The sequence below is a fragment of the Geotrypetes seraphini genome, chromosome 4 (assembly GCF_902459505.1).
Source record: "Geotrypetes seraphini chromosome 4, aGeoSer1.1, whole genome shotgun sequence".
In the NCBI taxonomy this organism is placed as follows: domain Eukaryota; kingdom Metazoa; phylum Chordata; class Amphibia; order Gymnophiona; family Dermophiidae; genus Geotrypetes; species Geotrypetes seraphini.
The window spans coordinates 124,990,975-125,018,573 of NC_047087.1; the positions used below are offsets into that span (position 1 = coordinate 124,990,975).

General features: G+C 42.3%; 2 protein-coding genes across 7 annotated transcripts in view; one reads left to right on the top strand and one right to left on the bottom strand.

The window, feature by feature from the left end:
- TIPRL (TOR signaling pathway regulator) overlaps positions 1–136 on the bottom strand; it is a 51,416-nt gene extending 51,280 nt beyond the window's left edge. Inside the window, exon 1 of the mRNA XM_033942495.1 lies at positions 1–136. Coding sequence (XP_033798386.1) covers positions 1–104 — 104 coding nt within the window. The 5' untranslated portion in view covers positions 105–136.
- Positions 109–27,599, top strand: GPR161 (G protein-coupled receptor 161). 6 transcript variants are annotated; one of them, XR_004539255.1, is made up of 7 exons: positions 109–315; positions 8,578–8,979; positions 10,808–11,532; positions 14,116–14,223; positions 22,803–22,922; positions 23,457–23,636; positions 26,514–26,647. XR_004539255.1 is itself a non-coding variant. In XM_033942492.1 (7 exons), the coding sequence occupies exons 3-7, from the start codon at positions 8,618–8,620 to the stop codon at positions 26,756–26,758; spliced, it is 1,560 nt and encodes a 519-aa protein (XP_033798383.1). In that variant the 5' UTR covers positions 164–315; positions 1,122–1,178; positions 8,578–8,617; the 3' UTR covers positions 26,759–27,599. The 6 variants fall into 6 exon arrangements, 5 of the variants coding, with proteins under 5 accessions (XP_033798381.1, XP_033798383.1, XP_033798382.1 ...); XM_033942492.1 differs by lacking the exon at positions 23,457–23,636 and adding an exon at positions 1,122–1,178 and having other exon boundaries at positions 164–315; positions 26,514–27,599; XM_033942491.1 differs by lacking the exon at positions 23,457–23,636 and adding an exon at positions 1,122–1,178 and having other exon boundaries at positions 223–319; positions 26,514–27,599.

Consider the following 27,599-nt stretch of genomic DNA (forward strand, 5'->3'; position numbering starts at 1 on the left):
TTTTCCACGTCGGCGGACTTCATGATGTGAGTTTTGGACGCGGTGAGTGTCCAAGCCCCAAAACTGAAGTCCTGGTGACTGCTCCTGAAACCGTGGATCATCATGATGGCCGCTGCACGAGCACCGGGAACAAGCCTCGGTTAAGACTGCCTTTGCGGGCGCTGGGCCCCGACTATCGCCGCCATCTTGCCTACCTTTGACGTAATCATTCCGCGATCGCTGCGCGCAGATGGAGTCATCAGAAAACGGCGGACGGCAGACGCCGCGCGAGGGGACGATTCTTCGGGGCCAGGTGGCGGAGGGACTGGAAAAGCGGTAGGTGAGTGGGATGGAGAATATTGCATAGATACGGTTCGCAAGCAAAGACTGTAGGCGTATCAGATGCAATGGGGACCTACCGTAGTCTTCTATAACTTGTAAATGCATCATATCTCTGGATGTTCTGGGCAATGTTGCTACTCTTTGGGTACTAGTGACCTGGATTGGCCACCGTGAGAACGGGCTACTGGGCTCGAAGGACCGTCGGTCTGACCCAGTAAGGCTATTCTTATTATGTTCTTAAGCTTTGCCTTCCAACATTTCCTCTGCTAGTTTCTTAATCGGAATCCAGTGTTTTCGTCAGGTCTTTCAAATGATAGTCTGGAAGTGATGGGAATAGCGCGGTTGCAATAGAGAGCATATGGTATCTGGATGTTCATATGCAGGTGTTTGGCCTCTTGCACTTATTCATTCATTACTTATTTACAAAGCTATTTAATACAAGCTCAACCAGCGTTCTCAGCATTGTGTTTTAAAATAGCGAAGGGAACCTATGATATTGCCTTGCTGAGTCTAACCAGTGGCTCATTAAAACCCTCAGCTTCTACATTAAGGCAGTATACCTTAAAAATGGAATTGGTAGATTTTTTTTTAAAGTAAATTGTTATGCCAATAAAGTTTGTATGTGTTAACAAAATATTTTAAAACTACATTCTTTTGAACATTTGCGTGCTTTTGGCATTTGCTTCTGATTCCAGTTCTTTCCTTGCTAGGCTCTCAGATTAGACAACCTTCTGAAAATTGAAAGAATCGTTAATGTTGCAATTACAGTATAGTAATGTGTATATTTTTGGTTGTTTTAGATAAACATGTTCAGTTTGTCTGTTAGAAGTTGGCACTCTTGAAAACAGCACAATCAGGTACAGTGAAGATTCATTTACAAATTTTCTTTATTTTTTTATGCCTCTCTTCACCAACTGCAGCACTAATATAATAACCTTTCCTAGGCATCTTTATTTTTATCATTGTCTGGTAGCATACAAATAATAAAGTTTTATCAGTATCCCAATATAAAAACACTTTTCAAGCATTCTCAATTCATATAAAACAGGGGTCTCAAAGTCCCTCCTTGAGGGCTGCAATCCAGTCGAGTTTTCAGGATTTCCCCAATGAATATGCATGAGATCTGTGTGCATGCACTGCTTTCAATGCATATTCATTGGAGAAATCCTGAAAACCCGACTGGATTGCGGCCCTCAAGGAGGGACTTTGAGATCCCTGATATAAAAGATATGTTTAGATTTATTAGATCGTTTACTATACCACAGTGGTTCCCAACCCTGTCCTGAAGGACCACCTACCAGTCAGGTTTTCAGGATAGCCCTAATGAATATGCTTGAGGCAGATTAGCATGCCTGTCACCTCCATTATATGCAAATTTATTTCATGCATATTCATTAGGGTTATACCAAAAACCTGACTGGCTGGTGGACCTCCAGGACAGGGTTGGGAACCACTGCTATACCACTTAATGGATTAGCACACAAGGTAGTATACGAACTAAATAGATAAAAGTAAGAAAGGAACACCAGGTAATGACAAGCAGGATAAGAGGAGACAGACAAGAAGGGATAGGGAACAGATACAGATCCTCTCAGCAAGAAACCAACCTCATAATAGTTAGGCCAAAGGCTATTGGTTTAACATTTTAAACACAACAATTAGAAATAGAGAAAAAGAGTACAGTACATTATTGACATGAGCTTTCTCAGATAAATGGTTTCCCCCTTCCTCCAGCAGGTGGAGACAGCAAAATTGCCTAGTCCCCTATAAAGGCTGGTGTAGCAGGGACACTGACTAGTACTCAATCTTTAGCAAAGAAAATGAGAAGAGAGCTCTAGTAGGAAGAACCTTAAGGGCTGCTATGATTATTGGATAAGGCCAGAACTTGGCGAGTTGAGAAGCTAGTGGCCAGCAAGGTTTCTTTCCTCTCCAAAATCCTTGGGAGCCAGCTGCAAGTGGCCTTTCTTAAAGGCTGCTCACCAGGTGTCTCATGGACAAAATTTCATGCGGCTTAAAAGTTTATTTTATTTAAAATAAATCCTTTGATTTGATTCTTACAGGTGTGTTGCTGATTTCTATGCTGATTCTTTCATGACTCCAACTTTAGCAACAGTCAGAGAGCATGTGCTAGTGCTGTCTATTTTTTACGCTGGGTAAAAAACAGTGGGATGAGCCCCACTCTCTAAAACTGCGTAAGAGGAAGAACTTTGCAGGTAGCCTCACAAATGGTTTACTTGTTGCCACAAGATAAAATCTGCAGGAGAGTTCTACCTGTTGTGAGGTGGTAGGGAGCTTAAAATTGAACTGAATGGTTTTGAATAGCGCTGAATAGCATTACATAGAATTGAATAGTGTTGCAGTGCATGAAAAAAAAAGTTAGAATATAAAGAGATAGTATAGGTGTTCCGTGTGAGGGGGATGGAGAGAGAACTTGATGGGAGGATCATTTTGTTGGTGATAACCCAACTTCCGCAGCCAGCCCTAGAACAGTTGGAAAAAAGACCTAAAACAGCATGTGTTGTAGCAGCAGAGTAGTTAGGAGCACTTTTCTTTAAAGGGAGGCTTCCTTCTAAGTTAATGGCAGTGATGGGACAAGAGTAAGGAGGAAGTATCCTTTAGACCACATGTGTCAAACACAAAGCCCGCCTGGCCATTTTATGTGGCCTGCAGTGACTATTCTGCAGCACAGGGCCAGCATTAGAAGGGAGCAAACAGGGTAGCTGAGGCTTTGGGGGGCCCCTAGTGGATCGGTATGTCAACCCCTTTCTGTCTGTGCCAGTCCAACGTCTTCCTCTCCTGGTCTTGCAGACACATCCATTTTTGTTACAGGGGGTTGCCGTCCCCAGCATTGATTTTCAACAGCTATTTGCGGTCCCTTTCTTGTGCTTTCCTTTTGCCACGGTTCATCCAGGTGGAAACAGGAAGTTGCATCATTGGGGCCCAACCGTGGCAATTGAGAATTGCTGCCGAAGCTGGCGGTCCCCTGCAACAAAAATGGATTTGTCTGCAAGACTGAAGGTGAGGACAACGTTGGATCAGCGCAGATAGAAAGGGGAGGAAATGCCAGGCTAGGAAGTCCCCTAGACCAGCTTCTTAAGTAGAAGGGGGGAGGTTGGGGTGAGAGAGAGGGGTAGGGAAAGAACTTATGATGCCGGAAACAGAAGGGAGAGAGAAAGAAAGATAATGGGCAATGGTGCAGAGCAGTGATGAAGGGGAGGAGGGGAGAGAGAGATATGATAGCAGACCATGGGAAGGGAAGGAGGGAAATGGACCACGGGAAGGGAGAGAGGAGGGAAGAGTGAGAGAGATATGCCAGGCTGCGGGAAGGAGAAGAAAGTGAACCAGATCAGGGGAAGGGGGGATAGAAGGAGAGAGATGTCAGACCACAGTAGGGGGAAGGAGGGAAAGGAAGGGATAGAGATGCCAAACTGTGGGAAGGAGAGAAATATGCCAGACCATAGGAAGGGGGGAAAACAGAGATGTCAGAACGCAGAGAGGGAGGAGATGGTGCACAGGGATGGGAGGAGTGTGGAAGGGAAAAGAGATGGAAGAAATGCTGTTTAGGATTGATGGGATTAGGGGAAAAGGAGGGAGAAGGTGGTGCATGTATATGGAGAGGAGTGGAAAACATGGAAAAATAGATTGAGAAGGAAGCAGAAGAATGTTGAATGTTAAAGATAGCAGGGTACTGGAGTTTACAAAAGGAGGGATAGAAACATATATTTTTATATACCAATAGAATCAAAAAGATGAAAACTCACTCCTATCGTATTGATGAAAATTTATATGTAAAAAGTTTTTGTTAGTTTTTGTTTCCATACACTCAGATATGAAGCTCTAATGGGGAGTGAAAACCCCCCTCGCGGTGCTTACCATCCATTCATTGCATGTGGTAACTTAAGAATTTTTTAGTTACCATATGCAAATTCTTAAGTTACCATATGTGGTGTATTTAGATTTTAGCAAAGCCTTTGACAGTGTTCCACACAGACGTCTAATAAATTGAGTGCCCTCAGGATGGGCCCCAAAGTGACAGACTGAGTTAGGAACTGGTTGCCGTTTAGAGAATTGTATCTCTGGCAATAGTAGGCGCTGGAAATGTACGCCAGGGTTTTCAAGGCCTACATTTCTGACACCTACCTTTGAAGTGCAAATCACCTCCGGAGGCATTTACCGGTGCCTAATGCCACTACTGGTGTTAGCCACGCCTACAGAGTGCCGTAAAGTGCCTATTGAGGCACAATTATGGTGTTGGTTTATTAGGTGCCAGTAAGTTGCCTTGAAAATTTGTTTAAAATGTCATTTAAATGTTTTTACTTAGCTTAGGTACCGGATAGGGCATCTGCCAGTGCTGTTTATAGAATATGTGCTTTGGTGTTTACACAGAATGTTCAGAAGGAATAATAGTGCCCCTAAGATAGGGAGACAGTGAGACACCAGAAAGGTAGATGGTTTCTTAGCAAACCAGATGGATGCTGATTTACTGGAATGAAGCTTTAACCTGAACTACAGCTACTGCATCTAAACATGAACTGGTGTTGGTAAGATCAGGAGAATTAGTAAAAACAATGAGCTGAATGTGTTTAGCATAAAATAAATCCAGTCACTCCAAACTTCTGAATCAGAGTTGTCTATAGTACTGAAAATAAATTGAACAACATAGAGGCCTAGAATTGAACCCTCTTGGACACAGGTGTCAAACTCAAGGCCTGCGGGTCAAATCCGGCCCCCCTGGTCATTTTATGCGGCCCTGCAGCCCGATGCCCCCAGTGTTACCTTGTGGCCGGCTTCCTCCTCACAGCCATAGTGTGTTCGGAGCTGAATGCCCCACACCTCATCCAGAAGCATTCCCTCTAACATCAGAGAGAAAGCTTCCGGTTCAGATGCAGGACGCATGAGGAGCCACTGCACGTGGCTCCATGCACACTACGGCTATGAGGAGGAGGGAGCTGGCCACAAAATAACACCGGGGGACGGGGTGGGTGGGGCAATTGGATCGCGGGCCGCATAAAACGGTCAGGTTGGAGCCGGCCAGAAGGTTAGACACCCGCCGGAGGGAGGCACAGCATGGAGGGAGGGAGACAACAAAGGTAGGGGGAATGATTTTATTTTCAAGTTAGTGTTTGAATTGTGTCAATTTTGAGCATTTTAATCTGCTGACTGTCTTTTGCACTGCTCAGGAAGAAATACATTTGTTTCTTTTTCTCTGGAGGTTGTACTGCATGCAGAATCTTAAATCTTAGGGTGTTTTTTTTAAATATATTAGTACTTTTAGTTTTTGGTCCCGTATTTGCATAGGGGTTATCTGTGTTCTGGTAGGAATGAATGTTGAGAAGCATACACTGTCTGTTGTGTAGTTTAATTTTGTGATTAAACAATACCATTATCTGTTAATAAAATTATATTGTGTGTGTATATATATAAAAAATGAATGGAAAAAATGGTGTTATAATTAGTATTATTATGGGGGCGGAGTCTGGCCTACGACTTAGCTTGTGTTTTGGATTTCGGCCCCTGCTCTAGGACACCAAAAGTAAGGAGCAAAAAGGTGTGTGTGTATATTTTTTTTCAAAAAAAAAAAAAAGCTTGGCAGTTCAAGGGAAGTACTTCAAGGACAAGCTCCTTCAGATAGGAAATTATCATCTTGATTAAAAACAGAGGAAGGTTCATCAATCAACTTTCACAGAGTCCAGATTAATAGAAATATCTGACCGTCTCTGGGGAAAAAGGGACTTAGGGGTCCTTTTATCAAGCCGCGCTAGCGGGGTTAGCACGTCGGATATTTCATCACGCGCTAACCCCCGCGTCTGGCTAAAAAACTAATGCCTGCTCAATGCAGGCGTTAGCGGCTAGCGCAGCAGGCGGGTTAATGTGCGGTATTACGCGCATTAAACCCCTACCGCAGCTTGATAAAAGGACCCCTAAATTAATAATAATGATAATTTTATTTTTTATATACCGCCCTACCACATAGTTCTGGGCGGTTCACATACAGTACTAAAATTATACAATCAGTGAATAAAATGCATCATTCTAAAAAGTTAAACTTAAACTATACAATAGGTGAATAAAATATAATGTACTAGAAAACAGTAAAATTCCGCAAAAAATATACTAACTGTAAGATCAATCTATAAATTGCCAGTCAGTAATCTGGGGCATCAATTTACAAATTTATTGAATAAATCAGTTTTTAGTAATTTCCTAAAGGACATATACGAATGAGCTTGAGAAATAATGGTACTTAGCCATTGATCCATTGAACCTGCCTGGAAACCAAGCAATTTATTGAAAAATCTCTTGTATCGACAGGGCTTGATAGTTGGAAAAGTAAATAAACATTGCCCTTGAAAATTCCTGTTAGGTCTATATCGCTCAAAGCATAAAGACAAATAAATAGGAGCCAGATCCAAAATGTTGAGAATGGATGATTTTTCATGTCATGGGTCCTTAAGCAATCTACAAGAGTTACACATTTGAAATTCTGTAACTTGTTTTTTAAGATGAACGGATGAGATTTGGACTGTTACATTAAAAATTATTTGCTTTAATAGCATTCATTATTTTGTTTCTGATCTTTTCAGTCACCCTTTCCCACAGATGGTCACATATCATTCACCACCAAGGCAGACTGTACTTTGACCAACATAGAGGCACATTGGTACTAAGGAAGTCCAGAGGTTGGCGTAGTACAACTTTTTCAAGAATTTTTGAAATAAATGGTCATTTGGAAAGTGTATGACTCTGTGAAGCTGTCTGAGGATCTAAAGTACTTTTTTTTAAAGTTGAGAGCAAATCCAAGCTGCTTTCTAGTAGCTAAGGATCTGTCTTTGGGAGGGAGACTAGCAGAAAGCATTGCAAAAATGAAGGGAAAAAGACCAGTTAAACGGACATAGGATCTGGTTTAGTAATGCAGATGGCTTTAGAGCAGGGGTCTCAAAGTCCTTCCTTGAGGGCCGTAATCGTCGGGTTTTCAGGATTTCCCCAATGAATATGCATGAGATCTGTGTGCATGCGCTGCTTTCAATGCATATTCATTGGGGAAATCCTGAAAACCCAACTGGATTGCGGCCCTCAAGGAGGGACTTTGAGACCCCTGCTTTAGAGCTAAAGTAGTCTTGAAAGTGATACCATGGGCTCCTTTTACAAAGCTGTGCTAACGGTTTTATCGCGCGCACCGGATTAGCATGCGCTAGCCAGAAATCTACCGCCTGCTCAAAAGGAGGTGGTAGTGGCTAGAGCGCGTGCTATTCCGCGCGGTAAGGCCCTAGTGCGGCTTTGTAAAAGGAGCCCTATGTAAGGATTATGCCTGATCTGTAGCCCTTTGGCTGTCTCCTCTTCTCATGTGATTATGCAAGTTGAGCATAAGAGACAGAAGAAATTGCTTCTGTGTCTTCCTGTTTCCTGTGCAGAGTTCTCCCAGTAGCCTAGCATTGTTGGAACTCTTAATAACATTAAAAAGAATAGCTTCCTAAAGAGATCCATATTCTGTGGTATTGCAATAGTATGCACGTCAGTCTTTTGTTATTGGTCATCTTTTAATACATTTCCAAATTTGGAAAGAAATACAGAAAATGGTCCTCAGGAAACAGACAAAATACAACAGAAATTACAAAGCCAGCTAGTGCGCATCTTGAGAGGAAGACATTGCTAATTTTTATAGAAAACTATAAGGACATCAATTATTTTCCCTAATATATTATTGTTTTAGGATGTCTTTGTATATTGCTTTGGCTGTGGCTGATAGAGATGATATACAGGTACACCACAGATTTTCCGGCACCCCCAGGTTCCAAAACCTTGCTGGATTAACTGTTTTGCCAAACCAACAGTGGTCACTTTTATAATGCACACTAACCCACTAATTATATACTTCCTGTATGTCTAAAGCACCAAGGACTGCTAGAACCTTAAATTAAGCTAGGAATCTCACAAAATTGAGGTATTACCACCAGCAAGTACAGTATAAACATTCCACGTGAACATGGCTACACTCAACGCCATCTCTGGGCCACCCAGTAAACTCGTCTGGCTGGTGCAAGAATTTGAAGTTCCTTCTTGTAATTTTGTCTGGACTTAAGGAGGTGCCGGATCATCCGTTGCCAGACAGTTGGCGAAGATAGATAAATATCCAGTTGAGAGCGTTTACTATCGAGAGGTCTGAAAATAATCTTTTGCTGCAGTATGCTCATATTCCAAGAATTTTTCTGACTGGTAAATTCTGTGCTCTCATGCGTGTTTTTGTTACTCTTCTAGATGCCCAGCATGTACCTCCTTGTTGCTGTGTGTCTTTACAATGAGCAGCAACTCCTCAGGCACAGAGGAGCTAAACAATGGCCCTGTACAGGAAGATGGGGTTGTCATGGTCACAGAGTCCATTGTCATCATTGTTATCACCATCTTGGTGTGCTTGGCTAATCTTGTCATTGTTGTTACCCTCTACAAAAAGTCCTATCTCCTCACACTAAGCAACAAATTTGTCTTCAGTTTGACCTTGTCGAACTTTCTACTGTCTGTCCTGGTGCTACCGTTTGTGGTGACGAGCTCCATCAGAAGGGAATGGATTTTCGGCGTGGTTTGGTGCCATTTCTCAGCGCTGCTGTACTTGTTGATCAGCTCTGCGAGTATGTTGACCCTGGGGATCATTGCCATTGATCGGTGAGTCTCTGGGAGGGCGGAGGGAATAACATGGTCTGTGTTGGATGTGTCCTAGCATGACATTTTATAATGTATTGTTTATGCAAATAATATTTTTAAATTAGTGGAAAAGCTCTTCAATGAAAGCTTTTCCACTGACAAGGCCTAGCCTCCCCATTATCTGCCTGATCCTGTCTCTCTGTCAGCGTATAGCTCTTGATTTTCAACATCTTGAAGTCCTTTACGGCCCAGTAGATTAAAGGAAGTTTGTATGCTCAACTGATGTTTTGGGGGCTTTTTGACACATACTCCCTTTTATCTATAGTGGAGATACCCATTGCTTAATATTTTAAGTGACTCCAGTTTTACAAATTCCATCTGAACAGATAAATTCTAAGTTCTGCCTTTACAGGTTAAAAACAAATCTCAGGTGTGACTGAAGATTCGATCAAATTGCTAAGCAATGGAAGTCTTAAAATATCCGCTATAATAAAACCCTTAGCGCGCATGCGCAGTTGAAACTCTGTGCAGCATGATCTGTAGCTCTGTGTTGCCACATGCGCAGTAGGAGCCTTTGGCGGTTTGTGACACATGCGGGGGTTTCCCCAGCAACGTTCCTGCCCCGATCTCCAATGCCAGCTGACTTCTGATGACGCCACTCCTTCTCACTGCCAGACCAGCAGCGACAGCCTCCGCGGGGCATTTGCTAGGCTGGCCCACTTCGATAATGCGAGGCGGGCCGGCCTAGCAAAAGCCCCAAGGCTGCCCGGCTTAGCAGATGCTAGACAGTGAGCAGGTAAGGGAGAAGGGGTACTACTGGACAAGGTGGGGGGCGGGGGTAAAAGGAATGGAGAAGGGTTACTGCTGGACAGGGGGAGCAGGGAAAGGGTGCTGCTGGACAGGGGGGAGGTAAAAGTAAGGGAGAAGGGAAGACAGACAGGGGGAGAGAGACAGAAAGAAAAAAAGACAGACAGACAGGGGGCAGAGAGAGAGAGAAAAAAAGAAATGCCTAATTTACACATCTATTCTAGCACCCATTAATGTAACGGGCTAGAAAACTAGTTCCATAAATAATATAACATACCTGTTGAAGTATGTCAAACAAGGAAGAAAACTGCAGAGATGATGTACAAGATGCCAAGTCTTTAATCAACAAACATTACTTTGAACATAAGAAAGTTCCATTGGATTTTTTGCTTGTGTTTGCATTTCAAAATGAATAGTTGACTCCCAATGTTTTGTTTAAAGCTGTAGAATAGGACAGTCTCCAGAATATCCAATTACATGTTCCTTGGATCTGTTAGGTTGGTTTTTTTTTAAATTATTCCAATATATTTTCACCCTTTTATTTGACTAGATCTCTCTCTTACATTCTCTTATGCCTGACATCACTGGTTAGTTGTTCAGTGTATTTATGCTTGTGTTATCTGGAAGCCAGAGCCATTCTATAGCTGCAGTAGTCAGAATGACAGAATAAAAGGAGCTTTCAGAATTTTCAATTATAAATACAGTGGGAGAAACAATTACCGTGTATACTTGAATATAAACCGATCTGAATATAAAGGGGGATAAAGGGTTGACTCGAATATAAACTGAGACCTCCCAAATCTCAGTTTATATTCGAGTATATATGGTAGGAGTAGCTACAGGTACAGCAATATTTATTGTACTGAAGAGGGTAGAGGATGGGAGGAAGGGTCTGTGTTGGTCCAATTTAAAATATAGGTTTGAACAACTATTATACTTTTTTTTTTGTCTGATGTTTTAGCTGCATGCTCCCACAACTGTGTGGCTAAAGGGAACAGACTTGCATATTGAGGTGCACTGATGTTTTTGTTTTATTCTTTAGATACTATGCTGTACTCTACCCAATGGTGTATCCTATGAAGATCACTGGAAACAGAGTGGTTGTTGCCATCATGTATGTCTGGTTGCATTCTCTTATTGGATGCCTTCCTCCCCTTTTTGGTTGGTCCACTTTGGAATTTGATCAGTTCAAGTGGATGTGTGTGGCAGCCTGGCACAAGGAGGTGGGGTATACTGCCTTTTGGCAGATCTGGTGTGCACTACTGCCCTTTCTGGTGATGGTGATCTGTTATGGCTTCATCTTTCGGGTGGCAAGGATTAAAGCACGTAAGATCCACTGTGGAACTGTTGTAATTGTTCAGGAGGATGCACAAAGGAATGGGAGAAAAAATTCCAGTACGTCTACCTCCTCTTCTGGGAGTAAACGCAATGCTCTTCCAGGAGTTGTGTACTCAACTAATCAGTGCAAAGCATTAATAACTATTTTGGTTGTGATTGGTGCTTTTGTTATCACTTGGGGGCCTTACATGATAGTGATCAGCTCAGAGGCACTCTGGGGGAGAAACAGTGTCTCTCCACCACTGGAGACACTAGCAACGTGGCTGTCCTTTACAAGTGCCATATGCCACCCGCTCATTTATGGATTTTGGAACAAAACTGTACGAAAGGAGTTACTGGGGATGTGCTTCGGGGACCGGTATTACAGGGAATCATTTGTTCAACGTACCAGGACTTCCAGAATGTTTAGCATCTCCAATAGGATTACAGGTAATAAATGATATTAAAAGTATGGTGGGGGGAGCAGAAGGGTATGTTTTATATGAGCCTGTAATGAACCAGCTCTCCACCCAGTGCTGAGAAGCATTGCACTGATAGTGCCTTCTATCAGATGGGATATTAAACAGTACTGAGCTAGAGATAAGTCTGAAATGGTAGCTAAAAATGAATTTGCAGTGTGACCAAAATTTTCTATGTCCAAAGAACCTAATTGGACTTTGAAAATATTTTCTTTTGTTTTCTTTTGGTCTCTTATTACATCACATCCAGCACTTTGGATAAAAGTGCTTTGCTAATACATCCCATAATAGCCAGTTATTCATTTGATGTTTGGTTGTTGATCCTGGGTTGCTAGTGTTGAGCCATTGACAAAGGCATGGAGGGATCTGGGCCTCAGGGGGTAGATCAGGCTTGTTGCAGTACAGTCCTCGAGGTCTCATGGATATGCATGCCTACTACCGGTATATCCATAGTGTGCACGAAAGAGATAACTTGCTCATGCTACATATGACAGATCCCTTGCATTCCAAGCGGGCAAATGGAACAAATGCCTCACAGCACTCATCTCCAATTCCCCCCCCCCCTACCAAATGTTCAGGAAGTCAATCAAAACCTACCTTTTTGATAAATTCCTCTAACTTCTCCCCCCCCCTCTTCCTTGCCTCCTCCTCGGACCTTGACTTACCTCAGACTCTCGACTCCTCCAATCCTGTCAGCCACCAAATGGCTTAACAAAATGGATCACCCTATCCAACTAATCACCCCTTCTTCGTTACCTCCCTTACTAAATGCCTCTGCTCTGCTTTATCGAACTCCGCAGTATATATCACCACCGTATGTAACACTACTGTATGAACTCCGCTATATATATATATGCAACTTACAACAAATGTAACTTCTCTGCAATAGTAACCGATCTGAAAAATAACTTCATCGTAAATGTAGTGTCGCCGAAAATGTAAATGTAGCTATGCCCAAAAAAAAAAAAAAAAAAGTAACTTCGCTGTAATATACAGTCTCTTCATCTGTTAACCGCTTAGAACTTCCATGGTAATGTGGTATACAAAAATAAAGTTATTATTATTATTATCTGCTGAGGCTCAGATGTTCCTGTGCTGCTGTCTGTGTCAGTGGTACATGTACACTGGCCACCCAGGTGATCATAGTGGTCACCTGCTGTGGCAGCTTGAGGGAAGTTGTGTCCCCCCCCTTTCATTTTGAGAGCCCTTTCGTCTAGTCAGTGTTAACAGTAAGCATCAAAGCATGCACAGTTCTATATCATCATCATCACAGAGCTAACCTAAATATTCAACCTCTTGTATCAGGTACATTAGTGATCCTTATATACAACTGATTATACTCCTCTGTATTGCCAGAAGAAGATAAGCTGTCTTCACTTAGGAATGTAGAGAGTTCCTCTTTGGGTTATGCTGAAATGTCTCAAATGATGCATGATGCTGCTATCATAATAAAGCAAACTGGGCAGAACCATGACATAATAGGTTGCTTTCCATGTGCTCAAGTGATCGTGTCATCAGGATGATTAGAATGTTAATTTAAATCTTGGGATATGCTAGAAGGGTGGGAGGCACCATTTTGCAATGGATATCTAAGTTAGAAAAGAGATGCCCGAGTCCGGATATTCAAATTTTACTGCTATTTTACAAAAGGTTAATAAATCTCAATAAATAAATAAAAGGCTTATTGTACAAGAAATATCCAAAGATATTCAGGAGTAAATGTGTCGCTGTGTACAGCGGGATCAGCTGGTTTACAAAAGATAAAACCAAAAAACTTTTACATAAAATTAGCTTTTCTTGGGGTATTTACACAAAACTACATGTTCAAGGGAAGCAAGTTAAGGAACCTATTTCTAATCCTTAAATTTTGGTGTGATTATGGATGATTCCTTGATGTAAATGCCAGTGGGGGAACTTTTGAAATATACACATACTCCTCTTGGTAAAATGGGAATTTTGTGTATATTTTAGGACTGCCTACAGCGTATGTCCCCTTATACATGTGTAAATAGCAGCTTTTCTAACATTTCTTTTTACAGTTCTATGCTCACTTAACATGTTTAAACAAGCTTTTCATGTGTGTAGTGCTGCCTAACCCGTCTGAAATGAAATGACTTCCATAGAACCAGAAAGAGGGATGGGAGGTCAGATCTATTGTATGTTGCTAGGGAAGAATCTGGAGTTTAATTGAACATTAAAAAATGTATATACAAACATTTTTTTATGTTCAGTGAAACTTCAGATTCTTTCCAAGCAAAACACGCACACACATTGTATAATATATATAAAATATGGGTAGAGAGAGAGAAATAAACATCTTGGAATGCAGCTTGGCCGCAAGCTACAGGAATCACTGAAATGCACTTCATTTATCAGATTTCCACATATTAGCACAAGGCAATGTGATCAACACTTAGTAAGACAGTCATGATTCTGGGGCAGAAGGTAATGTAGATTTGGTGTGAAAACAGCAAAAGGGCCCTGCAGTTTTGATTAAAAGAAGAGAGGACTGATGTGACACATTTTCTGAAGAGAATCCATCCTTTTTTGCTAGACTTGGGCTTATCTCCACACCTCACAGCCATGATGACAGGAGGGCAGCAGATCGGTCACAGCAGCAGCAGCACAGGAGACACCGGTGTCAGCTTCTCTCAGGATTCAGGTAACTTCCCACTCTGTGTGTTATGACACATCAGCACCAACATGTTCTTGAAATGTTTTTATTTTATGGCCACTAGGTTGTAATTTTATTGACAGCTCAAATATCTATAAAATATCTCTCACTTTGGGTTCCTTTTACTGAGGTGTACTAAATGCTAATGAAGCCCATAGGAATAAAATGGGCTGCATGGTGCTTAATGAACCCTAATCTGTTATCATACCTTACTAAAAGGAACTCTTTGGGCTAGATTCACTAAAGATAGTGACTCAATTGCTGTTGGCCGATTCGCCAACAGCAATTGATTGACTATCAAGTTTGCATGCAAATGATTTGCACGGAGGTGCAAATTACTTGCATGCAAACAACCGATTCAATCGCTCAGAAAGTGACTGACAGATGCGTGGAGCCCTAACAGTAGTGACAGGGAAAGCAGCTTCCTGTCACTGCTGTTAGAGCTTCTGTGTTTTTTAATGGCTCAAATGTTGTGCATGTGTTAAACACACACCATCTGTCCTATTAAAAAAGCCCCCCCCCCAGCGTACTAGCACCCCCGAGACACCGCCTCCCTCTCCTGAACCCCAAAAAGATGGCAGGAGGGATGCCTGCTCCTTCCTGCCTGCCATCCCAATTGACTTCCCACCCCACCCTGCGGCAAAATGGCAGGAGGGATGCCCACTTCCGCCTGCCAAGAAACACTTCCCCCCTCCCCTCCCCTCACAAAGAAAAAGGCAGGAGGGTTGTACACTCCTTCCTGTCGTGAAAGCGCCCCCTCCTGGAAAAAAGGATGCACGGGGAGTGGCCTAAGACCCTGATTGGCTCAGACGCCTCGGGCTCCTTCCTTGGGAGGGGCCTGAGGCATCTGAGCCAATCGGGGACTACTTTAGGAAGGAGCTTTAGGAAGTTACTCATTGGGGCCTGATTAATCAGAGACTTCCATAGGCTTCTTCCTAAGGAAGTCCCTGATTGGCTCAGACGCCTCAGGCCCCTTCCAAGGTAAGAGCCTGAGGTGTCTGAGCCAATCAGGGTCTTAGGCCCCTCCTCATGCATCCCAGTGTTGTCAGTGAGAGAGGAGGAGCAGGAGGTGTTTTCAGTACCTCCTGCTCCCAACTTTTAAAGTACGGGGCATGGGGCCGGAGGGGGCCTCAGGTGGCAGGAAGGAATGGGCATCATCCTCCTTCCTTTTTTTTGGGGGGGGGGAGGTAGGGAGAGGTCCTTCGTGGCAGGAGGGAGTGGACATCCCTCCTGCCATTTGTTTTAGGTTCGGGTGGATTACCGTGTTTGTCCGGGGGGGACGCAATAGTCAGGGGTTGTTGGGGGAGGGCCATCAGTGGTGGTGGGGAATTTTTTTTCATTTTTAAACAAATATATTTTATTGAGCTCAACATTGAAAACAAGCAAAGGCACAAGGTGAAACAAAAACAAGCTCAAGTTATGTCAAAAGGACCCACAACACCACACACCCCATATCCAACCTACCAACCCCCCCAAACATTCCCCCCCTACATTCCCAACCCCCCAGTCCTCCTTCCAGGTGCAACTCCTAGAATGAACTCTGTGCCATTGAAAAAAATGGGGAAAACCCCCCCTAGGCAGACCTGTCGGTAACACAGTTACCTTTGAAAAACCTTTTACACATCAATGTCAAAATTCTATTTTATGATTTAGTATAACATTTATGATCCCACTACACTTTATATCATTCATATGATGCCCCACTTTATCAGCAAACTCACTCACAAGAGAACTAAATTAGGTTGAAGTATCATAAAAATGCTCTATTCTCACCTATCCCAATAAACAAGTCAACTAATCAGTCTTTATGGATAAACTCCAAGATTAAAATTGGCGGAGCTCAAATCCTTTGGAAGAACTGGATTATTGCAGGCATTCAATCTCTGAATGATGTTATTTTGGAAGGTAAACTGCTGGAATTTTCACAATTGCAACATAGATTTGGTCTTAGTAAAACACAAAGTTTTAAATGGTTGCAATTGAAGCAGGCCATTCAGGTTGGGTTCCCTGAATGGAAAACATTGAATAATCAATATAGTTTAGAGTTCTTATGCTTCCAAGCAGACTTCCTAGGGCATCAAGCCGCATTGTGGTATAAATTATTATCTGGATATTTGAATAAAAAACCAAAAAATGGTCTAAGAGACATTTGGAGCACCAAATTACTGCATCTCAATGGCCACTAATTTGGTCTTGGAGAATGAGATGTACAGTGTCAGCATCTATGAGACAAACTTGGTTATTTTTGTTACATAGAGTGTTTTGGACCCCTGTACGTTTGCAAAAATTAGATAGTTCTAAGTCCAATAAATGCTGGCACTGTAATCTGGATCTTGGGACATTAGATCATTTACTTTATCATTGTCCCCACATTAAAAGTTTTTGAAATGCTATTTGGCCACAAATTAATACATTGATGGAAAATCATGTAGCACTATCATGATACCGTGTTATTTGGAATGATGATGAGAAAAAAAAGTCAAATTTCACCAGAAAATAACAAGCTTTTATTAGTCATGACAGGGGTTGCCATCAGCATATAACCAACAACTGGAAGAATCATAGTAACCTTAACTATACATTTTGGTGGAATACAATTTGTCATATATTCAAAATGGAAAGAGCACTAGCAATACAAAGAGGGACATATACTAAATTTATAAAAATATGGGGGCCATTGACAAAATATTGTAGTAAATGAATATTAGGTTTTCTCTTCTTCTTTTCTTTTTCGTTGTCTTCTTTATGGCACATATGGAGGGGTGGGTAATGGAAACAATTTTACATAATATGTTATAATATGGTATATAATGTGTATAAGGTGATTGGAAAGTACGCGGGGGGTGGAGGAGGGGACAAAAATATTTTCAGAATTTTATGTAGTAGATATAAAAGTGATATTGTGTATTAATTTGTTGTAATTCAATATTTTGTGCACTTGATGTAAAATATGAAAATGAATAAAGAATTTTTTTTTTTTTTAAAATGCTCTATTCTCAGTAAAGGGACGTCTTATAACATAGATGTTATTTCAAGTCCTCATCCTGAATGCATATACACTTCTCCTTCCGTATTTGCTGTGATAGGGGATTAACAGAACCGCAAATACAGAAAAACCGCAAATAACTTTTTCATATGTTATTCGCTGTTTTCTATTAAAAACCATCGTGAATAGGGTGAAACCGCGAATAACATGGTGGGAGACCTGGCCTGATCCTGAAGAAGAAGAGGCAAAACACGGTGGTGCAAGTGCTGGGAATCAGTAATTTTCTCTGTAAACGCTTAGAATCAGCGATTTCTCTATGTAAGCTGATGTCATTTGTAGGGAGGAGCCAGCAAGCTAAAAACCATGAATAATCGAAACCGCAATTGCTGAATCTGCGAATACGGAGGGAGAAATGTACTGTAATCATGATTACTTCAAAACCTCCTTCCTATCCTTTGATTTCTACATTTTATTTTATTTGTAACTAACTTTGGGTTCAAATTTTTACTGTTTATAAATATCAATGATTTTATTATATCAAAAACTAAAATCAATTCATCAATACACTACTTATTAGCTTAGCAACTGCTAATAATTGAAGAAGAACAGCAAGAGCGGCAGAAAGTTTTGGAAACTCTGAAGTGGTACAGTAGCTATATTGTCCCCCGATCAAGGCTGATTGATAGCTGAAATGCTCTAGATCGGGGTGTCAAAATCCCTCCTCGAGGGCCGCAATCCAGTCGGGTTTTCAGGATTTCCCCAATGAATATGCATGATATCTATTAGCATACAATGAAAGCAGGGCATGCAAATAGATCTCATGCATATTCATTGGGGAAATCCTGAAAACCCGACTGGATTGCGGCCCTCAAGGAGGGACTTTGACACCCCTGCTCTAGATGAAGTTGAGCGTCAGGTAGTTCATATTTCTCCAACGTTGGTATTAGCTAAAAAAGCTACTAAGATAAGTGTTGCTGTTCTTCAGGAGCGAGTTGAAATTTTGTGATTGTGATACAGAACCTATTGGAACAAGAGGATTAAGGTAAAGCCAAGTACATTTATAAAATATAGGGGAAATATAGAAGGAAGGGGGGTCCCATCTGATAACCAAAGCAGAAATGAAGGTAAGTGCATTAGAGGTTGAACGCATCTTTAAAAATAAATGTTTTTAGTTTTCCTTTGAAACGATTTAGCATGGGTTCATCCTGTAGATCTGGGGATAAGAGTTCCAAAGAGATGGGGCTGTGACGGAGAAGTTTGTTGTTCGTGTAGTGCTAATAATATGGAGAGATGGAACCGTTAAGAGATTTTGTGATGGTGATCGCGGTGTTCTAGGTGGGGTGTAGGGAATTAGAAAATTGTTTAAGAATTCTGGCTGGTTGTTACCGAGTGTTTTGAATATTAAAAGTATGAATTTATAGGTTATTCTGTGTGGAATACGGAGCCAACGAGCTTTTCTTAGAAGAGATGCGACATCAACTCATGACGCCCTGCTTTAGTCTTGCCTTTTCCAATAAAAATAGCCCACGCACACACACGCGCTCGCTCTTTCTTAGACCAGTGTTTTTCAACCTTTTTTGGGCAAAGGCACACTTGTTTCATGAAAAAAATCACGAGGCACACCACCATTAGAAAATGTTAAAAAATTTAACTCTGTGCCTATATTGACTATATATAAAGTAATTCTCTTGAATAGGAATCAAATAAACACAAAGAAAGTATTTTATAATTACTTTATTATGAAATATTAAGTAAACAGAATAGTGAAGAATTATAAAATACTTTATTCAGTGCGAAACCTGGGCCTGTTTGGCTGAACACAAAGCTGATATTCTAGCTGGAATCGAAGAAAGACACACACGTAGCTCTTCGTCAACAGCTCTCAGTCTCTCTGTATTTGGTTTTTATAGCATACAAAAATAGACAAATATACCCTCCATCCTTTTTATTAAACCACAATAGCAGTTTTTAGCGCAGGGAGCTGCGCTGAATGCCCAGTGCTGCTCTTGATGCTCATAGGCTCCCTGCGCTAAAAACCCTTTAGTAAAAGGGGACCATATTGTAAAATATAGACAGCAGATATAAATTCAGAACTGTGCATAGTAAGTGAAGGGAAGTTTTCATCTCTGGGAATTTACCCAGTTAACTATTAAGTTATTTGGGCAAATTCCTTTGAAAACTGTGGTAATACTGCCTCCACTTTGCTAAATTTAAAATAAAATCATTTTTCCTACCTTGTCTGGTGATTTCTGGTTGCACTTTCTTCTTCTGACTGTGCATCCAATCTTTCTTCCTTTCTATCAGCCTGTATGCTTTCTCTCCTCCACACCTCATTCCCTCCCCCAACTTTTTCTTCCTCTCTCCCTGACCTTTCTTTCTTTTTTTTCTGTTTCTCTTCTTTCCTTCTGTTTCCCTGCCTGCCCCCTTTCTTTCTTTCTCCCTGCTGTTCCCCAAGCCACTGCCACTGCCATAGGGGAACAGGACCCACCAATGGATAACAGGCCCCAAAGCCGACGCCGACGCATGCTCTCCCTGACGTCAATTCTGCAATCGGAGAGGAAGTTCTGCCCAGCCAGGCAGCGATTGGCTGGCCCGAACTTCCTCTCCGACTGCAGAATTGACGTCGGGGAGAAGAAGACTTATCGGCTCGATAGATTAGATCGCCAAGACAAAGTGAGTCCTGGGTGATCGACTCACTTTGCCTTGGCGAGCTACTGGCGCCCCTGCCTCGGGCCCCCTGTCAGCTCCGGGTCCCTGAATGCAGGACTGGTAGTACTGCCCTGATGGCGGCCCTGCGGCACACCAGGCAACATCTCGCGGCACACTAGTGTGCCGCGGAACAGCGGTTGAAAAACACTGTCTTAGACAACTCAGCTGTGAATCAGTAGAAGAAGGCTAATCTCAGTAAAGTCTGTCACTTTTCTTTATTTAATTCTGGTGTCACACTTGAAAGCATCAAGCTTTCTGCTCGGGAGTTTGTGTATGTATAAGAACATGCAGATCTGTTTCAGCCTGAGGAAGGTTAAGCTGCAGAGAAATTTATGACGACCGTGAAGTGTCATCTCCCTAGTCTTCTAAATACGTTTCTCTCTAGCTTTCTATCTATTCTTCCCTGTCAGTAGGTGCCTGTGTTCTGCCATAATTCAGAAATCACCCAAGAAATATATTTGTATGTATGCACTTTGATGAATAACATTGTTGTAACATGTTTTGAGCTCCACATATTTGGAAAAGCATGAAATAGATAAATGATAGTGACAATTCTTGTTGTTTAATGACTAAGGACCTGTTTTACAAAGCCGCGCTGCAACAGCCCCGAAGCCCTTTAAATCTCTATGGGCTTCGGGGCCATTACTGCACGGCTTTGTAAAACAGGCCCTAAATATTGTCTCTATATACCGTATTTTCACGCATATAACACGCATATGTGTATAACACGCGTATAGCGCGCGGAAACAACACATTTATGTAAAAAAAATTCTATATAGCACGCACACGCGTATACCGCACATGCTGCTAAAACCTCCTCCCGCCACCCCCGCTTACTCCCTTTTCTGGCCCTGCGAACCGGCATCCTCCCCCCCGCTTGCATCACCCCCTCACGATCCCACATCCCCCCCAGCACCGCAAAGACATCGCTTACCCCGATTGGGCACCAGCACCAATGCACAGGAAGTGCCGGTGCCCGAAGATCCTCCCTCGCCTGGGCTGGGCTGGGCGGTGCGAGGGAGATCCTCCCTCTTCCCTGTGCTGGGCTGGACTGGGCTTTGAGCATTTGCGCATGCTCAAAGCCTTCTGGTCTCGCTCTCTCCGAGATTCTGAATCTGAGAATCTCGGAGAGAGTGAGACCAGAAGGCTGTGAACATGCACAAATGCTCAAAGCCCAGTCCAGCCCAGTACAGGGGAGAGGGAGGATCTCCCTCGCACCGCTCAGCCCAGGCGAGGGAGGATCTTCGGGCACTGTCACTGGCACGTCCTGTGCATTGGTGCTGGTGCTGGTGCCCAATCGGGGTAAGCGATGTCTTTGCGGTGCTGGGGGGGGATGTAGGATTGCGGGGGGGGGGGGGTTCGCGGGGGGGGATGCCGGATCGCAATGAAAAAAAAAAATTGTATAACGCGCTCACATATATAACTCACATGGTTATGCTCGGTTTGTAAAATTGTGTATAACGCGCGCATTATATGCGTGAAATATGGTACTATGTCTCCAAGTGTTTTAAAGACTAGATTGCCTAATAACATATATATCACCAGAGCATCCACCCATCAGAAAAATACAAAAAAAAGTGAAAAGAAATCAGTTGTGGGAGGGAGGTCTGTCATGCATCAAACCTATTTTTCATAAAAAACAGCAATAGGGATAACTTAACCCTATTGGATAACCCAAAGTTGGGTTGGGCTGGGCTGGGCGGTGCGAAAGAGATCCTCCTTCTTCCTGCGCCGGGCTGGACTAGGCTTTGAGCATTTGCGCGTGCTCAAAGCCTAGTCCAGCCCGGCGCAGGAAGAAGGAGGATCTCTCTCGCACCGCACCACCCAGCCCAGCCCAATCCAACGAGGGAGGATCTTCAGGCACTGGCACTGACACATCCTGTGCATTGGTGCTGGTGCCGGTGCCGGTGCCCAATCGGGTAAGAGTTGTCTTTGAGGTGCTGGGGGGGGATGTAGGATCGCGGGGGAGGGGCGGGTGACGCGAGCGGGGGGGGGGGGAGGATGCTGGTTCGCAGGGGGAATGCCGGATTCGAATGAAAAAAAAACATGTGTACAACGCACTCATACGTATAACACGCATGGTTATGCACAGTTTGTAAAAATCGTGTATAACGCGCGCGTTATATGCGTGAAAATACGGTAGGTATTTAGGTAGTGTAAGCACAGGGGAAGGTGGGCGGGCCTAGGCAACCAGATATATATGAGTTGTGTTAACTATGAAACCTATCTCCAATGTAATTTTCTATTAATACACCTTTCTATAACTCTGTAATAGAGCCTGCCTCCATTCAAGAGGGGGCAGGAGGCTAGCAATAAATGTATATATAGCAAGTTCCTGCCTAATGAACCAGTTCCAAGACTTAATCTGCTACCTAACCAAGCTTTGCCAATGAAAAATAAATCTTGCAGAGCTAATCTACAGTTCAAGAAACCAAGTTAGGAAAGTTTAGAAAAATTAGCAGCACAAAAGACTAGATTCAGTATGGAAAGGCTAGAGTCAAGTTTTAAAAGACTATCTCCTCTTGTATCAGAGTTAGCAAGAAAGGAAGAGAGATTTTTTTTCCTTTTGCTTCTTTTTGGGGTAGTTTTTAAAAAAAATTTTATTAAGAAGGGTCTAGGTTTGAAAACAGAGCAGTGCACCACAATACAGATGTACAGTTTAACTAAGTAATTAAAAATTCAGAGAATAGATATCAGACAGATTACAATTATTACAAAATCAAAAGAGTACTTATCAGAGTTGTGGTTCAGGTCTTTCAATGAGAGCACATGAATGAGAAAAAAAGGGAAAGAGAATGGGGACAAAGGAATTACTGTAATTATATGTTTTGATCTCTGATCTTCAAACCCTTCTGGGGCATCCCATTTTTAGGTACTGATGTCATGCTGCTTGAGGACTGTAGCTCTGATGGGACCCAGCAACCACACTACGTGTACCCCAGTAAGAGGAGAAGTTCGGTCACCTTTGAAGATGAAGTGGAGCAAATGAAAGGTATTCTTGTATCATTAAGCACAGTTTAGTGATCCACAAAGTCAGTAGTTTAGGGCTATTGCAAAGTGCTAGATGCTTATATAAGCTCCCCTAGGGCTTTTCATAAGAGATCTATTTTGCAAGTTCCTTTTCCATATTAGGGCCACAATTTGCTGTTCTGAAGATGTCACTATTTATTAAACTACCTTTTATGAAGAGATTGACCCAAGGCACTGTGCAGCAGGTACACCTTGATATAGTTTTGTTAATAGCATAGTGAGGCAAAAGGTATGGTAGCCGTGTTAGTCCACTTTTAAAAGTAATATATACTGTAGAAATAAAACAAGGAAGGTAACAAAGCAGTTTACATTCATATCACCCAGCCCTCCCTCTTCCTGTGAGACTGTCACTTAAATGCTTTCTTGTTTCACTTATATATTACTAATATGTCAACATTTGCTTATTTCTGATGTAAAGAAAAAGGTCTACCTTCAAAAGCTAATCTAAAAATGATTTCGTAGTCCAATAAAAAAGGTATCGCCTTATCTCCTTTAGGCTGGTTCATACTTATCTAGATGACTGGCTCATCAGAACCCTCTCTCGAGAAGAGGGAGAAAGAAAGCAGCGGCAGCAGTTGTGCAAACTTTTGAAAGAGCCTATTAGTCCCCTACTCAGTCTTTGGAATACTTAGGAATTCTCTTCAACACAGCAGAAGGCCAAGTTTTTCTACCAGAGGTACGCAGACTGAATCTTTGGGGGCAAATTACGAACTTCCTATAGCAGTCAGCGCCTACAACATGGCACTACTTACAGGTTCTGGGCTTAATGATACACGCTCTTCTGTCGTGCACTTACATTTTTTCCCTTGGGTTTTTGCAGCCCAAATGCATTTCTTGCATTTCTTAGTATTAAATTCTAGCTGCCAAATTTCAGACCATTCTTCAAGCTTCGCCAGGTCTTTCTTCATGCTATTCACACCATCTGGCGTGTCTGCTCTATTATAGATTTTCGTATCATCTGTAAAGAGGCAAATCTTACCTGACAGCCCTGCAGCAATGTCATTTATAAAAATATTAAAATGAACAGGCCCAAGAACAGAACCTTGAGGCACACCACTTGTAACATCCCTTTCCTCAGAGTGATCTACATTGATCACTACCCTCTGTTGCCTTCCACTCAACCAGTTCTTAACCCAGCCTGTCACTTTGGGACCCATCCTGAGGGCACTCAGTTTATTTATTAGATGTCTGTGTGGAACACTGTCAGGATTTGCTAAACTCTAAATACATCACATCTAGTGCACTCTCTCTATCCAATTCTCTGGTCACTCAGTCAAAGAAGTGATCTCTAGTGAATCCATGTTGCCTCCAGTCCTGTAATCCACAGGATTCCAGAAACTTCACCATTCTCTGTTTTAAAAGCATTTCCATTAATTTGTTTACCACTTTTGTGGATGGGGACTACATCCGCCCTTTTCCAGTCCTCCAGTACCATTCCTGACTCTAGAGACTCATTGAAAAGGTCAGTCAGTGGAGCCACCAGAACTTCCCTAAGTTTCTTCAGCACCCTCGGATGTACACCATCCGGCTCCATCGCTTTGTCTACTTTTATTTTAGCTAGCTCACCCAGGGAGGGTAATTATTGTGGCCCCAGATTGGCCCAGGCAACCTTGGTATGCGGATCTACACTTACAATTGGATGAATGTCTCGGCTCCAAGTGTATCTGAATTTGCTCACACAGGGGCCGATTGTTCTAGAAGATCCGGGTCACTTTGGTTTTACAACATGGCTTTTGAGCTAGCTAAGAAAGGATATTCAGAAGTGGTCATTACCACCCTACTGAAGGCCAAGAAACCATCCACTCTTTTGGCCTATGCCAAGATGTGGGATACTTTTCAGCACTGGTATGCAATAAGGAGAATCCCCAACAAAGCCCCAGTATCATCGGTACTGGCCTTTCTTTAAGAGGGTCTGGACAAGGAATTCAGATGGCAGGCCTGGCTTGCTTTTAGAGAGGCCAAGAGAAGCAAGTCTCCCTGGCTGCTCACCCAGACATAATTAGATTCTTCAAAGGAGACCTGAGGTCCAGGCTGCTGATTCGAGATCCCTTCCCTTCTTAAAATCTCTACATCAGTGATTCCCAACCCTGTCCTGGAGGAACACCAGGCCAATCGGGTTTTCAGGCTAGCCCTAATGAATATGCATGAGAGAGATTTGCATATGATGGAAGTGATAGGCATGCAAATTTGCTTCATGCATATTCATTAGGGCTAGCCTGAAAACCCAATTGGCCTGGTGTTCCTCCAGGACAGGGTTGGGAACCACTGCTCTACATCATATTAGATCAGACATGGGCAACTCCGGTCCTCGAGGGCCGGAATCCAATTGGGTTTTCAGGATTTCCCCAATTAATATGCTTTGAAAGCAGTGCATGCAAATAGATCTCATGTATATTTATAGGATATGAAGTATTAACACATGCGTAGTGTGTAGGTAAATTTTAAAAAGGTTAAAAAGTATAAAATAAAAGAAGTGATTAATGAATGTGTGGGAATTTTAGTTTATAAATTTGTAACAAATATAGCTCTTTGTGTTTATAAATTATATTTTAGTATAGTAGAGCTATTGAATTGATATTATAAATCCTGAAATTGTTTAATGCATATTCATTGGGGAAATCCTGAAAATCCGACTGGATTCCGGCCCTCGAGGACTGGAGTTGCTCATGTCTGTGTTAGATGGTCTTTGGAGGGTCCTTTAGAAGCCTTTGGAGGAAGCTTCTCTCATGGTCAAAGTGGTATTTCTAGTTACAGTTACCTTGGCCAGAAGAGTCTCAGAATTGCAAACTTTGTCATACAGGGAACTGTTCCTGAGGATCACAGAAATAGGAGTGACCTTGCGTACAGTACCTTCCTTTTTGCCAAAGGTTGTTTCAGCATTTCATATCAAGAAGTTAGTCTGGCTACCAGCTTTTCAACCTACATTTTCTCAAGAAAAAGACATCCGCAGAGTTCTCTTGTGTTACCTGGAAGTGACTAATGAATTTTGTCTTGTCGGACCATTTATTTGTCCTAACCAAAGAGTCAACCTGAGGCAGACCACCATGCAAGGTCACCAGTTCCTGATGGATTCAGACAGCATTGTCAGCGGCAAAAAACCACTGGTGTAATTCAAAGCATATTCGACCAGAGTAGTAGCTCCCCTTGGGCAGAATTGAGGGCTATACCTCCAGTAGAGATATGTAGATCTGCAACATGGTCTGGCCTACACACTTTCACTAAGTTTTATAGGGTGGATATGGCAGCATATGAGGAGTCTGCTTTTGGATCCTCAGTATTGAAAGCAGACTTACCTAAGCAGTCCCTGAAGTCCCAGGTGGGAGAGATAAGTCCCTAAGGTTCAGCATACCATTCCTATCTATTAGAAAAGATATCTTCAAAGATAAGAATCTAATCTCTAATAGAAATGCTTTATAAAATTACACGTGTTCTAATGCATTGCAACGTCCAGTCTATTCTACTGTACAACAATTATTAATGGTATAGTATGATTTTTCTTGGCAACTATCTTTTTTAAATATTGCCTGATGCATTTAATTTGTGTATCTTACAGAAGCTGCCAAAGCCCGTGTTCTCCAAGTCAGTGCAGATGTGCATAAGTCTTTGGAAAGCTATGCATCCAGCCTGGCAAGAGCTATTGAAAGTGATGCTAAACTCACCTTATTTGGAGAAGAGGCTATGCCAGGGATTATGCTGCCTACCCGCGCTATGCCAGGCAGTTCCAGCGTACAACGAACTAGCAGGTCCCTGGCCGCCCAAAGACTCCAACTTCAGAGCATTGAGGAAGGCAACGTCTAGCCAGGCAACAGGACCAACACAAATGCTCTTGCACAACACACCATTGCAAGATTTCCTTTAACCGTTTTTGTTCGAGTGGGGACAAGGTATGCCCAAAAGGGAAAAACACAGCTTTGTTTTAAAGAATTAACCGTGTTCTGAAACCTGCAAGCTGATGAAGATAGCAGACAGGCTCTACTTACTTGGTATGTAAGGTTCTCCTGATTCTTTAGAAGTAACTTCCTCTCATAGTTCAATAATGTTACAGTTGGGTGCCATGAGGAAACACCTTAATTTTGGGTGTTTAGAACTTCAACACACTGAAATTACTTCTCCCTTGCTTCCTAACATGGACTATAATATCCCCAAATGAACCCTCCCCACATAACAATGATAATGGTCATTGTTGTCTCTTTGATGTCGGAACCACTCAACTTTATGGAGTTTACAGATGATGGAACTTAAGATAGCTGTATTCTGTATAAATAGACAGTTTCACAGGTTCATTCATGGAAAAGGGGGATTTATGTTCAGTATTATGACCCATGGTCCATGCCCATTTTGATACACTGATAAAGAACAAAGTATGTGCTGCTTACTTGGGACATTATGTCAAATTATATTTACTTTGAAGGCTGTAAAGTGCATTTCTTGACTTCCAGAGCCCCCTTTTCAGTTAGATGTAAGGAGTGCATTATGTGCTTCATTTCCATGACAAATTAATATTTTACATTTTTTAAAAAATGTATTCTAATTAGTTTAATGGTTTCGGAGATGTCAAGTTGATCCTGCCCCTGACGTCAGAGCAGGGGCAGGATGTAGCAGAAAGAATGTGCCGCTGAGGACCACAGGCAGCTGCAGG